The sequence below is a fragment of the Macaca nemestrina genome, chromosome 5 (assembly GCF_043159975.1).
Source record: "Macaca nemestrina isolate mMacNem1 chromosome 5, mMacNem.hap1, whole genome shotgun sequence".
In the NCBI taxonomy this organism is placed as follows: domain Eukaryota; kingdom Metazoa; phylum Chordata; class Mammalia; order Primates; family Cercopithecidae; genus Macaca; species Macaca nemestrina.
This window is the reverse complement of record NC_092129.1, coordinates 64,620,639-64,636,393: the sequence shown is the minus strand read 5'-3', so window position 1 is coordinate 64,636,393 and position 15,755 is coordinate 64,620,639. Positions and strand designations below refer to the sequence as shown.

General features: G+C 35.1%; 1 protein-coding gene across 5 annotated transcripts in view; it reads left to right on the top strand.

The window, feature by feature from the left end:
- The window catches only part of LOC105488977 (SNF2 histone linker PHD RING helicase), a 96,751-nt gene extending 82,867 nt beyond the window's left edge, over positions 1-13,884 (top strand). For 2 of the 5 annotated variants that reach the window (XM_011753524.3, XM_011753525.3), the window contains exons 26-30: positions 3,498-3,590; positions 4,217-4,303; positions 5,092-5,270; positions 10,407-10,487; positions 11,914-13,884. In XM_011753524.3, coding sequence (XP_011751826.2) covers positions 3,498-3,590; positions 4,217-4,303; positions 5,092-5,270; positions 10,407-10,487; positions 11,914-12,010 — 537 coding nt within the window. In that variant the 3' untranslated portion in view covers positions 12,011-13,884. Of the gene's footprint in view, positions 1-3,497; positions 3,591-4,216; positions 4,304-5,091; positions 5,271-10,406; positions 10,488-11,913 lie in introns of those variants that run through there. The other 3 variants (XM_011753526.3, XM_011753527.3, XR_011623428.1) reach the window with 2 other exon arrangements.
- The last annotated feature ends 1,871 nt before the right edge of the window (positions 13,885-15,755 follow it).

Below are 15,755 nucleotides of genomic sequence, written 5' to 3'. Positions count from 1 at the left end.
GAAAAATGTCATTGGAATTTTCATAGGGATTGCATTGAATCTATAGATTATGTTAATATTTATGTAATAATATTATTTCAGTTCACGAACATATGTCTTTCCATTTATTTGTGTTCTCTTTAATTTTTTTATTAATGTTTCATAGTTTTCAGTGTACAAATCTCTCACCTTGATTAAATTTACTCCTAAGCATTTTTTTTTACGGTATTATAAATGGGAATTTTTTCTTGATGTCCTTTTTGGATCATTCATTGTTAGTTATAGAAATGCGACTGATTTTTGAGTTTCTTTTTTATCCTGAAACTTTACTAAATTCATTTATTTTAACAGGTTTTTGGTGGAATCTTTAGGAATTTGTATATATAAGATCATGTCATCTGCAAACAGTTTAACCTCCTCCTTTGAAATTTGAATGCCATTTATTTCTTTTCCTTGCCTAATTACTCTAGCTAAGACTTCACTATGTTGATTAGCAGTGGCAAGAGTGGGCATTTGTGTTTTGCTGATCTTAGAGGAAAAGCTTTCAGCTTTTCACCACTGAGTATATTGCTAGCTGGTAGGCTTGTCATTTATGGCCTTTATTGTTTTGAGGTACGTTCCTTCTATACCTAAGTTGTTGATAGTTTATTAAAGTATGTTGAATTTAACAGATATTTTTTCTGCAAATACTGAGATGATCATTTTTTTCCTTTATTCTATGGTGTATCACATTTATTGGTTTGCGTATGTTAAACCATCCTTGCATGCCAGAGATGAATCCCTGTTGATCATGGTGAGTGATCCCTTCTAATGTGTTGTGGGATTTGGCTTCCTAGTATTTTGTTGAGGATTTTTGCATGTTTTCATCAGAGATACTGGTCTGTAATTTTCTTATAGTATTCTCGTCTGACTTTGATGTCACAGTACTTCTGGTCTTGTAAAATGAATTAAGAATATTCTCTCAAGTTTTTTAGAAAAGTTCAAGAAAGATTGGTATTAGTTCTTCTTTAAATGATTGTTCGACTTTACCAGTGAAACCACTAGTTCCTATGCTTTTCTTTGACGGGAGACTTTTTGTTACCAACTCAATCTCCTTACTACATACTGGTCTGTTCAGATTTTCTATTTCTTTGTGATTCAGTCTTGGTAGATTGTATGTTTCTGGGAATTTATCCATTTCTTGTAGATTTCCTGATTTGTTGGCATATAGTTGTTCATAAGTCTCTTACGATTTTCTGTATTTCTGTGGTATCAGTTTTAATGTCTCTTCTTTCATTTATAATTTTTTAAATTTCACTCTTATTTTTTCTTAGTGTGCCTGAAGGGTTGTTCATTGTGTTTATGTTTTCAAATAACCAACTAAGAATTTCATTAGTCTTTTCTGTATTTTTTTTTTTCCGTTCTCTATTTCATGTATTTCTGCTCTGATTTTTATTATATCCTTCCTTCTGCTGACTTCTTACTTTGCTCTTCTTTTTCCAGTTCCTTGTGGTGCAACATTAGGTTGTTTATTTGGAACATTTCTCTTTTTTTATGTAGTTGTTTATTTCTATAAGCTTCATTATTAGAACTGCTTTTGTTGAATTCCCATACCTTTTATTATGTTGTATTTCCATTTTCATTTGTCTCAGGGTATTTTTAATTTTTCCTTTTAATTGCTTCATTGATCCATTGAATGAATGTTCAAGAGCATGTTATTTAATTTCTATTTAATTTCTACATTTTTGTTATTTTTCCAAAATTCTTCCTATTGTGGATTTCTAGTTTCATTCCATTGTCAGAGAAGATACTTGATGTAATTTCAGTCTGAATATGTTTTCAAGACTTGTTTTGTAGCCTAACATTTTCTGCTAGGAGAGTAGGAAGTAACTAGACTGGGATGAAATGGTTCAGAACTGTAGCATTTGGAAGGGATCATTGAGCGCTACCACTGAACTGGCCAGTCGTTGATAAAAGTGAATGCTCTGTTCTTTTCCTCCATAGAGTTAGCACTACAGTGCTAGGAATGTTGGTTACAAAAAAATTATTCTACTTTTTTTTTTTTGAACTTTTAGTAAGAAACATTAATTGGTGGAAGAATTCATAGTTATCCTGGTATTTCACTTGAAATATTTTTGAAAGTAAGCGCTTGCAGGGAACATGGATGTTTTTGTCTAAATTCTGAAATGATCACCTTTACACTAATTTCCTATTTTCTCTTCGCTCTTATTTGAGATAATTATTAGACTGAAATAGGTTCTTTGTAGTACATTTCTAATCTTGCAAGTATACTTGAAAATCTGCGTATCCAGAGAAAATAAGTGTAGAATCATTATTTTAGTATGAGGATTTTAAAACTTTTTCCATTATTCTATCTTGCTGACTTAAAATTAGTATAGCTTTCTTTCTTGTTTTGTTTGTATTTTTACCTTTGAATGTTTCTTCATGTAAAAGTGTGTTGAGAGGATTGAGGGAGAGGGTTATGCTGCTGTGGAAATATTTTTCTTTCTTTTTGGTTAAATCTGCCCTCCCTTGTGATATAATCTAGGTCATTATAGTGTTCATATTTAATATCTCAGAAAGATAGTAAGTTCTTGAGTGTTTACTCCTTACCAGATGTTAGGCTAAATACTTTGTATACATTTGCTCGTTTAATCATCACAGCCACCTTTGGAAAGAGATATAATTATCATTCAGCCCTGTTGGACAGATGAGGAAACAAAGGGTTAGAAACTGTAACTAGTGAGTTGCAGAACTATGAGTTCAACTTAAATTTCTCTCATTCAAAATCTCATAACCTTAATTTCTCTGTCATACCATCTCTGAGAGTACTCCAGAAGGAAAACTTTCTCACTGAGGGCTGCAGAAATACTTGCACTATTTTCCTCACTTTCTTATTTCTCCATTTTAAAAATCATTTTTTCACTTTCATCCTCATCTGATAGAAATGGTTATGGAAGATGCAAAAAAACAAAAACAAAAAACAAAAACCCAGTGTCTAGCTTTGTATGAATCTGTCTCATTCTAAGAGGCCATCATTTATACCTCTGTCATTGTTTTTGGTAATACCCTTGCAAGAAAACGTTCTCTGTTGGTTGGATCCTTCACTGCTTAAGTTGGGAGTTTTGATTCATTGTATTCTTAACATTTCTAATGACATAATATCTGAAGAAAGGAAGAATAAATGAAGAGTGTTTTAAAATACCATTTCTGCTAATCTAATGTAACAAAATTTTGTAACTATAAAACCTGACTACTTAACTAAAAGATCTTATCTTCAGGGTCATAGCACTGAATTACTTTCTGGCATTCTTTTACATTCAAATGTCTGGGTGTAAATTTAGTGACTTCTACATTTCGAAGCTAAAGAAAATTTCCAGCAAACACAGAATGGAAAAGAGTAAACACATATGCACTTGATAATTTGTTTTGATGCATTTGTAGCTTTGATAATAAAAAGTATTTTATATTGCTTTTCATTTCTATTCTTAACTAGATTTTATTTAGTAGTAATGTGTATTTTTTGTGTGTGTTCAAAGGGCAGCCATTCTACAAAAGTGGAAGCTGTGGTCAGAACTCTGATGAAAATACAGCTTAGAGATCCAGGGGCCAAAGCACTCGTTTTCTCAACGGTATAATCAACATTTTCATCCTCATTATTAACTCGAACTGATTTTCCCTCGCTAATCAGTTTGCAGCTGAGAACTAATTTTTAATGTTTACTCTTTGATTTTTTTCCCAAATCCATAAGATAGAATTATTTTTAGAGAAATGTGATGATGCTTCACAAGGCAATTTGTATAGCTACATTTCATGATTTTTTATTCGTTTCGTTTAAGGATTTTCTTAGTTTAATATTTTTAAAATTGGAATTTCTGACCTTGAAAGTCTCATTTCACAAGAATTTGGGTTAAAAAAAGAAAATCTACTGAATAAAGTGTTGAGTAAAACCCCTAGTTTTCATTTTAGAAAACTAAGTAACTATATTCCAGTGTGCACTCCATTATGTATTTTCTACTGTTTGTTTCTCTTAATTCCATTTTCAAAACCAGCATTTGATGCAAAAAAAAAAAAAAAAAAAAAATACTGTTTCAGATAGAGCTAAATAATATTGATGATACTACATTTGAGAGTTTTGGTTTTGGTTTTATTTGCTTAACTCCAGTATAAAAGTCATTTTGATTTAATTACTTTTCAGATACCCTTAGATAAATGTTACATGTAAATATTGGTTTTCTAATTGTTTTATGTGTTCTAGTGGCAAGATGTATTAGATATTATTTCAAAAGCTCTCACTGACAACAACATGGAATTTGCACAAATCAGTCGGGTTAAGACATTTCAGGTATGTTAAGATTTTACTCCTGGTTTTTGTAGTAGATACAGTTGCAAATTGAAACTGCTGTTAACTAGCTTAGTTACATTTATTGTCTTGTGTCACATAAGCCACATAAACAGCATCTGAGTTCTTGATAAAGTGAACATTTAGAAGCAGAGAAACTCTAGGTATTTTCAGTCTATGTAATTATACTTATATATAACAAGACCATTGGCTTTTTAAAGATCTCCCAACTTGAGGTTCTTTTTTTTTTTTTTTTTTTTTTTAAGTACAGGAAAAGATTGCCTATGATACACCTGTTGAATGGACAGGGGCCTCGCATCGCAAGGATTAAGTTCTAAAGTCGCCGTCAGGCAGAACTGCATGTGGTCACAATTATCCTTACATCATGCTCAGCATAGTGACAGACGTATGACCTCAGGCACACACAGAGACCAAATGAAAATTTAACAGATTCATGTCTCTTATCTCACATTCACTCTTGCACATTCTTTCTCTTTCTTTCTTTTTCCTCTAACCTCGTATAGCTTAATTTGCATGCATCACATGCATCTGTCTTGTGATTCCTCTAGATATTATGAAGAACAAGAGAGCTTATATGATACTTTTCTTCATAATTAAAATCAAGTGACAAGTTTACATTTTCTAAAGTTGGTTATTTTGCATTTAAGTTTCTTAGCTGTTACGTTTCACAATAGTAATAGATAGCATTAGACATATTTAAAGTGAGCTATTACATACTGCTCTTATTTTAACTGATCCAGCTAAAATTAAAATGTACCTTTCTTTTTTAGGAGAACCTTTCAGCATTTAAACGTGATCCCCAAATCAATATTTTGCTGCTGCCCCTGCACACAGGTTCTAATGGATTAACTATCATTGAAGCAACTCATGTTCTCTTGGTGGAGCCCATATTGAACCCTGCCCATGAGCTTCAGGCCATAGGGAGGGTGCACCGAATTGGACAGACAAAGTAAGGACTAAAATTAGAATCAGTCACATTTGCTTCAGTTTTCTGAGAAACCAAATCAGTCTTTAGACTGTTCATTTATGTTCATCATAGCCTACTTGTTTTTAATTACTTCCTTAGATACTACATTTTTTAATTATTTAATTATTTTATAACTTATTTATTTATAACTTTTTAATTATTTAATTAAAAGGCATGAGATTTCCAACCCTCCCTTCTCTCCAAGAAGCAAACCCCCAGATTGTCCCAAATTTTTCTCTTCCCTCCCACAAAAACCTTATCACTTTATCCAAAAAAACTTGTTAGAAATACTTAAGACAGCTACAAAGTTGAAGGCATCCATCATGCCTTTGAGAATGGAGTTTTGTCTAAAGTAGTCCCGTGTTTAAAAGAAGACATGCTTTGTACATGACTGAAAATAAATGGCTCTTTTTAAAATTCTTAACCTTAAGAAAAGACACCTCCTAGGTCAGCTCCAAGAGATGATTAGATTCAGTTTAAGGCCCAAAGCAAACCTAATAGTGAATATTATTATATGGCATGTATTAGCTTTATTCATATATCAGAATAGACAGTTATCTTTGATAAGGCCTGCTAAATGTGTTACCTTCTGGGTGTTTAAAAAAGAAGTATCTTTTTTATTTAGAAATGTTAAATATCTTCGATGTTTAAAAAAGAAAAAAAAACACACATCCATAATAAGCACTTATTAAATCAATATTTATTGAGTACCTACTGTATGTCAGGCATTATTCTAAATACTAAAGGTTCAAATTGAATGATACATAATTTGTTTCCCCAAGTAGGTCACTGTGTAGTACAGGAAGCACGATTTAAAGTGTTGGGTAGAATGTGCAGAAGTATAATAATAAAAGGACTGTGTTAACAAAAGAAGGTAATGATCACTCGAGCCCTACAGAGTCAGGAAAGGCTTTATGATGTTGAGTCTTGAAGGAATAATTATTTCAAAGTTGGCTGGAAAAGGGTAGTCACACAGCCAAAGAGAGTTAGATATGCAAAAATACAGTGGTGGGAAATGACATGACATTTCTAGGGACTATAAGGAGTTTGGAATTGTTGCAGTATAAAGTATGAGAAAGGGGTCATTGGCAGGAAATGAAGTCTTCTGTGTCATACTCAGAAATGTAGACTGCCCTGTAAGTAGTAGCGGGAGAGAAAATAAAGGATTTACTTGTAAACAGGGAAGAGACATGTTTATTGAACCCCTTAACAAATAGGGCAAAGTAACTGTAATAAATGCAGGCTTCTTCTAACTTACCACCAAGTGCCATTTAAAATGCAGTCACGTCTTTACTTGGTTTTTTGTTGGTTTTCTTCTATGTTTTTAAATATTGATATTTTGTCCTACCAATGTTCTTCTAAAGCATAGGCTGGACTGGTCTCATATTTAAAACCATAAGTCCAAATGGCCATTCAGCATTACCCAACAATCTTACTATGCCTCCCAAGTGAATCTGTTTTTTTCTGCCTTCTGAGGAGTCTGTCTTAAGTCTGTCTTCTTTCTCACCATTGCAATCTTGCCTCGTACAGGGGAAACATATACAATCAGATTAGAAGTACCTCATCTTTCCATCATCAACTTGAACAGTCTGCCTGCATCAGTACTCAATGCTTTTTGGTAGATTTTTATTGAGTATCTTCTGTGTGCCAGGTACTGTTATGGGAACATGAGATGTCCTCATGGAGCGCAATTCTAGCTGTAACGGGGTTGGTAGAAAGATGGTAAACAATAAACATAAGTACAATCTAGACTATGTTCGGAGCTGGAAAAGTAGAGCAGGGTGAGGAAGTAAGAGTGCAGTGTTTGGGCAGGAAGGCATGCAAGGCCTTATTGAGAAGGTCTGAGCAAGGACTTGAAAGAAATGGGAAAATGGGAAAGTTAGTCATGCAGCTCTCTTGCAAAAGAATGTTCAAGTAAACAGTGCATTCGGTGCAAAGGCCCTAAGTCAGAAGTATGGTATGTTAGAAGAATAGCAAGGAGCCACAGTTGCTAAAGGGGAGAGAAGCAGGAGTTGAAGTGAGCGCACTCAGTGGGGAGAGGGATTATATTGGGCCCAGGAAGCCACTGTGAGGACAGTGCTTTTGCCCTGTGTGAAATCGGGAGCCATTGGAAGGCTTTGAGCAGAGGCCTGGCATATCTTAAGTTTTAAAAGAATCATTCTGAGTGCTATGATGGGGTGGGAGTGAAGGGGAACAAGGGAGAGTAGAAACAGGGAGAGTCTTGGAGGCTATTGCAGTCGTCCTGGTGAGAGATGAAGGTGACCTGGCCATGGCGGTAGCAGTGCACATGGTGAGGAGTGGTCAGGTTCTGGATATATTTTGCAGATAGAACTGATAGTACTTTTGGACAGACTAGACATGGGGTGTGAGAGGGTCAAGGATAACACCATGGGTTTTGGCTTAGATAACTAGAAGGATGAAGTAACCTTCAGCTGAGCTGGAGAAGTCTACAGGGTGGAACAGATTTGGTAAGAGAAGAACTGACATCCAAATGGAGATTTCTTTTCTGTAACTAGATGTACAAGTGCATTAAGTCACGAGACTGAATGAGATTACCTAGGGGTGAATTTAGATAGAGATAGAATTTAGACAGAGGACCATGGACTGAACTCCAGGGCACCAAATTTCAACTATTCTAGGAGAGGAGAAGAAACCAGCAAAGGTAACAAAGATCAAGCAGTGAGTTAGAAGAAAACCAGAAGACGGGTGTCCTAGGAGCCAAGTAAAAAATGTACCTCAAAGAAGAGGATATGGTCACCTGTTGCAAGTGCTGTGAAAAATGTCAAGGAAGATAAGGATTGAGAATTGATCATTAGATTTAGCAACATGGAGATCAAAATCAGGTTAAGTGGTAGAGGTGACAGTCTGACTTTAGTTTTGAAGAAAATGGGATTTTGTGTATTTCTTATTTAACAAATACTTGTATAACAAAGAGAGGTTAGGTAACTTGCCCATGGTCAGACAACTAGTAGAAGCGGTAGCAGATTTCAGGCACAGCCATTCTGCCTTCACAGTACAAGCTTTAACCACAGTGCACTGCTGCTTCTGTGTGGCTGGTACAGCTAGTATTTTGAGGAGTTTTGCTGCAGAGAAAAGGAAGAGAATGAGATCAAGAGAAGTATTTGTTTTTCCTTTCAAATGGGAGAATTCGTAAGAGAATGATTCATTAGAGACAACAAAAACTAGTGAAGGAGGAGAACAGGGAGAATGCTTGACAGTGTCCTTAAGTAGCCAAGAGGATACGGGATGGAACACTGAAGTGGAGGGAGGGGTTGGTAGGCAGGAGCATGGATATGTCATCCAGTAATAAGCAGGAAAGTACCTCATATGCCTTCCCTTTTATTACAGCAGAAGTGTCCCTTTTCTTTCAAAAGCCACTCATTCATTTGTCCTGGACTCCATTCCTTCTCGTATTTTCAAGGACAGGTATACATTTCCCTTGTACAGGTTGAGTATCCCTTAACTGAAATGCTTTAAGTGTTTTGCCTTTAGAATTTTTTCAGATTTTAGAATATTTGCATATACATAGTGAGATATCTTAGGAATGAAACCCCAGTCTCAACATGAAATTTATTTATGTTTCATATACAACTTCTACACATAGCCTGAAGGTGATTTTATATAATATTTTAAATAATTTTGTGCACGAAAGCAAGTTTTTACTGTGTTTTCACTGTGACTCATCACATGAAGTCAGGTGTTGAATTCTCCACGTCACGTTGGCACTCAAAAAGTTTTGGATTTTAGAGCATTTTGGATTTTGGGTTTTTGGATTAGGGATACTCAACCTGTCATATATTACTCCATAAATATGTCTTAATATTATCCATCTTTAAAAAGAAAAAAACACTCCGATACATCCTACCTCCATCTCTACTTTTTTATCCCCCATTCTCTGTCAAACTGTCTGGTTTATTTTTCTCTCCACCATATCACTGAAGTGAGGCTTATAACATTTTTAGTGACCTACTTCTTGCCAGTGGTCTGAGGCTTCTTTGTCTACACCCCTTCGATGAATTTTTCCAGTCTTAGGGCTTTAGGTAGCTTTTACGGGTTGACGACTCTCAGGTATATATTCCCCAGCCCAGACATGCCCATATAACTCCTATCCCAGGTGCATATATCCAGTTCTAGCTCTGCACACATATCTCTGGACTCACCGTGGATACCTGTCTAATAGTTATCTGATAGGTTTCACATGGACAAAATAAAACTGTGTTGCATCTGCACTCTCACTCCCACCCTGAGCTTTCCCCATCTTATAATGTGGCACTGTCATCTGTTCCTGCCCAGATCAGAAATCTAGGACTCTTCTATATTTTTGTTTTCACATCTCACATCCCAGTCATCTTTTAAGTTTTGTCAGCTCTGCCTCCAAAAGATATTCCAAATCTACTTGACTGCTGTCTTCTCCATTGACACAATCATAGTGCATTCACCCTTACTTACCCAGATGACTACAGAACTTAACTGACTTCTCTGGTGCTCTTCTTGCTGAACAAGAAGTACATCCTCCACACAGTCGCCAAAGGGATTTCTAAAGTACAGTCAGGTATACATCAAATCATGCATACAAACCCACCAAGGGCTTTCCATTATAACCACAATACAATTGAAATCCTTGGTCACATCCTGGAAGGCCCTGTGTGACCTGGCCCCTGCACACTTCTCCACCCTTATTTTCACCTCTCTCCCTTGCTTGCAGGATGCTTCTGCCATGCTAGCCTTCTTTTGGCCTCTTGAACATGGTAGACTTGTTCCAGGCGTGTTCCCTTCCCGGGCAATGTGCTGTTTCTTCCGTTTGGATGTTCTTCCTACTCCTCCTTTGCCTACTGGCCTCATTCCCATCACTGTTGTTTCAGTTTGCATGTCAGCCTCCTCTCAGCATTATATTTACTTGAAACTGTCTTACTCCTTTATATGTTTATCGTCTGTCTCTCGTTAGAATGCCAGTTCAGGAGATTAAATAGTTCATTTTATTTGCTGCTGAACCCCTCCCAGCACCTGCCACAAGTGGGCACCAACTGACTGATGAATATAGCATGTAAACTGTGAAGTCAGTTTGTACTGATTCGTTTTACTGTGTTTTTAAGCTTAAAATTCTTCTGTACCTTTTAGACCTACTATTGTACACAGATTCTTAATTAAAGCAACAATAGAAGAAAGAATGCAGGCGATGCTGAAAACTGCTGAGAGGAGGTAGGTAATAATTTATGACAAGTAGAAGGGGGAAGGTTTTCCTGTTAAAAGTTTGTATCTTTGGAACTTCTTCACTTAGATGACAACAAAAAATACAACACAAATACTTCTTAAAAGCAAGGTCTGACGTTTTGCCTTTTCACTGTTTCCCAGTCAGTGCTCCAGACTTTGTATATTTGAATTAATGTATTAATCATAACATAAATATAAACTATACTACATTTCTTTGCCACATTGGATCACTTTCTAAACAAAATATATCTTTATGCCTGACGTAAGCCTTAGTCTCATATGTGTAAACTAAACTCTTATTGCTACTTTCTACATCACACTTGTTAGTCACGTGCAAGTATAAATATCTGAACTTTAAAATTTGATTTTAAAATTTAAAATTTGACTGTAAAATTTAAAATTTGGGAGTCTGAGGCAGGTGGATAACCTGAGGTCGTGAGTTCGAAACCAGCCTGGCTAACATGGCGAAACCCCATCTCTACTAAAAACACAAAAATTAGCCAGGCGTGGTGGTACATGCCATAGTCTGAGCTACTTGGGAGGCTGAGGCAGGAGAATCGCTTGAACCCAGGAGGTGGAGGTTGCAGTGAGCCAAGATCGTGCCACTGCACTCCAGCCTGGGCACCAGAGCAAGACTGTGTCCCAGGGAAAAAAAAAAAAAAACTTAATTGGTTAAGGTTAATTGTGGTGTCAATCCAAAGACAAAACAAAAGCAGAGAGACCAAACCAGTCTTAATTTTAAAAGCTTGACTCTGGAATCATAGAATTTTCTAATATTTATGGTATAATTTATTTAAATCTTTTTGAAAACATAAATCTTTCTACATCTTTAGGAGGTAGGTAGGATTGGAAGGTACCCAAGGAAGAGATGATTGCCTTAGAAGGGATTGTCACATAGCAAAGAAGCAATTTGAAACCACAAATTTTCTTCCATTGTTGATTTCTGGGAAGGAAAGAGGCTTCCACAGGAGCCTTTTTACCTAAAACATGAAGGCTTTTTAAAGTTCTTGTTTCCTTGCGTATCAGACTTCAGTGATTTTTATTTAGGTTGTTTTAATAAAATAACAGTTATGAGTTGTTTGAAATTCTCTTGAAACAATTTAACTTTAGGTGGTAAGAAGGTAATTTGTAAGGTGAGAGCCTTAGTAGCAGTTGTCAAGGGTTTTATTCTTTGTTCTGTTAATTGCACAGAGAAAAAAACATTTTGACAAACCCTAAACGTAATATATAGAAGTCTTCACTAGTTTTGACAAGGTATAACAATGATCTTATCACTTGCTTTCCTCTGGGAGTTTCTTATAGCCCAGTTACAAAAACTTAAGAAAAAATATGTGTCTAGTTCGTATTACTACAAATACAATCGCTGATGGCTTGGGGTTTCCTTCTGACTGTGCTCATTTGGAAAACCTTGCAGTCACACGAACTCATCAGTGAAGCATTCAGAGGCTTCCGTCTTGACCGTGGCTGACCTGGCAGACCTGTTTACCAAAGAAACTGAAGAGCTTGAATGAACTACACTTGATTCATTCCATGGACTTTAGTGTATTAATAAACTTTCATAGCTGTAGAGCAAAGTTACAAGTTTTAAAAACCCAGTAGATAACAGTTACCACTGTTCCTAGTTGAATGAATTTGTTTCTTGTTCTGGTTATACAGTGGCCTAGTACTTACTGAGTCCTTTTCAATATACTGTTTTCAAAAGATCTATAAAGATTTTTAATTTTACACTCCTAATAAAATATTTATTTTTTGTCCCAAATAATATCTATATCTGACAATACAAGGGAATTAAGAGAGGTAATGTGTACTTTTCTTATGAAAAGATCAGTCATAAAAAGAGTTGGAATAAGAAAGTAAACTAGTCTAGTTTTATATGACCTGGTATATTCAACCAACATAGATCTCAGTTTTTGGAAGGGCCTTCAGTATCTTTAGCACATGATTCACCAGTATCTTGTTAGTAATATTTTAAGTAGATGGTGAACTACATTAACTCATTTTTTGAGTAGGCTTGTACCATAACTTTACAACTAGTAATTTTGCAACTCCTTAGAATAAGTTAATGTCAGACAGTTATTTCTTTCTTCTGCATCTTGCTACTGAAAACAAAAACAATGAAAATACTCATATTTCTATTATGTGTAAAGTGGTGTTAGTGTAGATAGTTAACTCCAAATAGATTTTTTTAATGTATTAATGATTACCTTAAAATTATCTGCTTTCTCTACTCTTAATTTTTCTTATTGTTAAAGTTTTTATATGTTGTAAGATTGATGTATCTGTAAATATTGCAGTTTTTATGATTTTGTTTTATTATAACATGGAAATATGGCAGGGTTTTGTTTCAATCATTATTATACTGATGTCTTGGATTCTTTTCCTCTCCCATGTTCTTGTGTAACTAGAACTTTTTAGCCAGTGATATCTGAATTCATGGTAGAGTTGTTATTTCACTCCAGTTGTTCCTCCCTTAAGCACGAGTCTTTGACCTTTTGAACAAGAGAATGCCATGTTCACATAAGCGAATCGTTGCAAGTGGTAATAACCAAGTGTTGTTCTTCTGTGAGGAATTAATGGACTTTGAAATTGCTGAATAAGGAGTAGCTTGTTATATCCTAGCCATTTGATGTAATGCAAATGTTCTTGTTTGGCTTCCTTTTCTTTGAGCCTTCAGAGTTTTAAAGGACCTTCTTTGACCCTCAGGACTTACTAGCTCCTAGTCAGCTGCCTGGAAAACTCATAGAACCATCCCCTGGATCCCATTTGTCCGAGAGGCTTTGGTGCTCAGTTAAGGTGCATTTTCTTACTCTAGGTTTATAGAGTGATGTAATTCAACTGAAGAAAACACACACATGCTTTTGGTGCTTATTCTTCAGTTAAAAGGAAGTATGCATTGATTCTTTTATATGAAATTAAATCAAACTTATTTTTATAGCTCTTTACATATTAAAAAGAGCTTTCCTGTACATTTACGTGCTTAATTTGCCCAACAATCTTGTGAAGTTGATATAATTAATATCATTCCTGTTTTAAAGGTAGAGAACTGAAGTTCAGATACATTGAAACTTTCTTAGGACATGTAGCAAGTAAACAGTGGAGCCCAGGTACCCTGACTCCATATCTTACATTCTTTTACTAATAACATGTCATGCTGAGATTCAGAAGGCCCATGCTTATAATTTAAAAATGAGACTACTTCAGTATTTCTTTGTGTTTATTTTCTACTATTCCTTTCTGAGCTATGTTTTAGAGAAAATTTGATATGCTTCAATTTTGTAAAAACAAATTACATATATATATAAAAATTATCTGTATTAGACAAAAACTGTTTTTATTTATTTCTGTAAGATATCAATTAAATAAATATTTTAGTGGAAATGAAAATTGTGGAATTCTTTGATTTCTGAGCCTCAGAACATATGGGGGTTTTTTATTTTTTCTTTCAATAAAAGATATCAAAATGGCTAATACTACAGAATCCCATATTTTATATACATTTGTTACATCTTAAAAACAATTATGACAGTTTCCAGTTGTTCAAAACAAATACAAATCTGTTCCTCACATTTTCTTGGCTGCAAAGGATTTTTTAAGTTTTCTTCCTCTATTATTTTATAGCCTCTGAAATATTACTATGTTTATAAGTAGTTCTTTTTTTAATTTATTTATTATTATTATACTTTAAGTTGTAGGGTACATGTGCATAACGTGCAGGTTTGTTACATATGTATACTTGTGCCATGTTGGTGTGCTGCACCCATCAACTCATCATTTACATCAGGTATAACTCCCAGTGCAATCCCTCCCCCCTTCCCCCTCCCCATGATAGGCCCCGGTGTGTGATGTTCCCCTTCCTGAGTCCAAGTGATCTCATTGTTCAGTTCCCACCTATGAGTGAGAACATGCAGTGTTTGGTTTTCTGTTCTTGTGATAATTTGCTAAGAATGATGGTTTCCAGCTGCATCCATGTCCCTACAAAGGACACAAACTCATCCTTTTTTATGGCTGCATAGTATTCCATGGTGTATATGTGCCACATTTTCTTAATCCAATCTGTCACTGATGGACATTTGGGTTGATTCCAAGTCTTTGCTATTGTGAATAGTGCTGCAATATGACCCAGCCATCCCATTACTGGGTATATACCCAAAGGATTATAAATTATGCTGCTATAAAGACACATGCACACGTATGTTTATTGCAGTAGTTGTTCTTAAATGGGTGCTATGCTAATGAACCAGTGAGAAAAAATGAGATAGCCGCAATTGTTAGAATAGCCCCAGTCATTAAACTTAAATGTGTTTGGACCTGGAGAATCATTTTCTGTTACATGATTCCATATGAGTTTACTAGAACTGAAAAGATATGTACAACGTAAAGTGCATATACCTTACTTCACAGCCGTTTTGCTTCAAACCCAGATAACTTTACTGTGTTTATTGCAGCATCAGTGTTTCTCTTTGTATGTGACCTGAGCTGAATAAGCCATGCATTCAGTTTTACGAATTGTTATCTTTCATAGCACATGAACAACAAACTAAAAATCTTAACATGATAATTCAACATGCCACTACTAATACTTTACAAATAATGATCAGACCAACTATTTATCTAAATATTTAGGAACTGAATTTAACAGTGCAAGATTAATCACCAACACAAGCTCTCCTTTCAGGTGGACAAAGTAAGAAATCATGTCTTTTTAATCTCCTGCTCTCATTTAATAGCTCTTCCAGTGTGCTTAAGTTATTTGTGTTTATTAAACGACAAGATAACCTTTCAGAAATGCAGAGATCACCCATGCTGAATAACCTCAGGCTTACTTAATTCAAATAAAAGGTGTCTTTCAATCTTTCTAGAATTTAGGTAAACAAAATCCCACAATGTGCCATGTCATAATTTTTAACTGGCATACAAATGCAAAAATGGAATGTAAAAAAGAATTTAAACCAATTAAATGAATTAAAAACCAATGCAAAAACAAAAAGAAGGCATTACAACAGAATACTACAAGCAATGCATTTTAAGCCTGTCTACTCTGATAAAGGACATGTAGTCAGTAAGACTTCTTCAAAGTGAGATCAGTTAACTGTTTATAAAATTTTCTGTTTACAAGAATCCTTATGTACCTCTGTTACATTGTGAAGCCGACATGAATGCTTATCACATGTAAGGGTTGAATATAAATCATTTGCAAGCCTTCCCTTAGAGGAAGGCTATGTAAGTAATTGATAACCCCAAAGGGGGTTCGAGCCC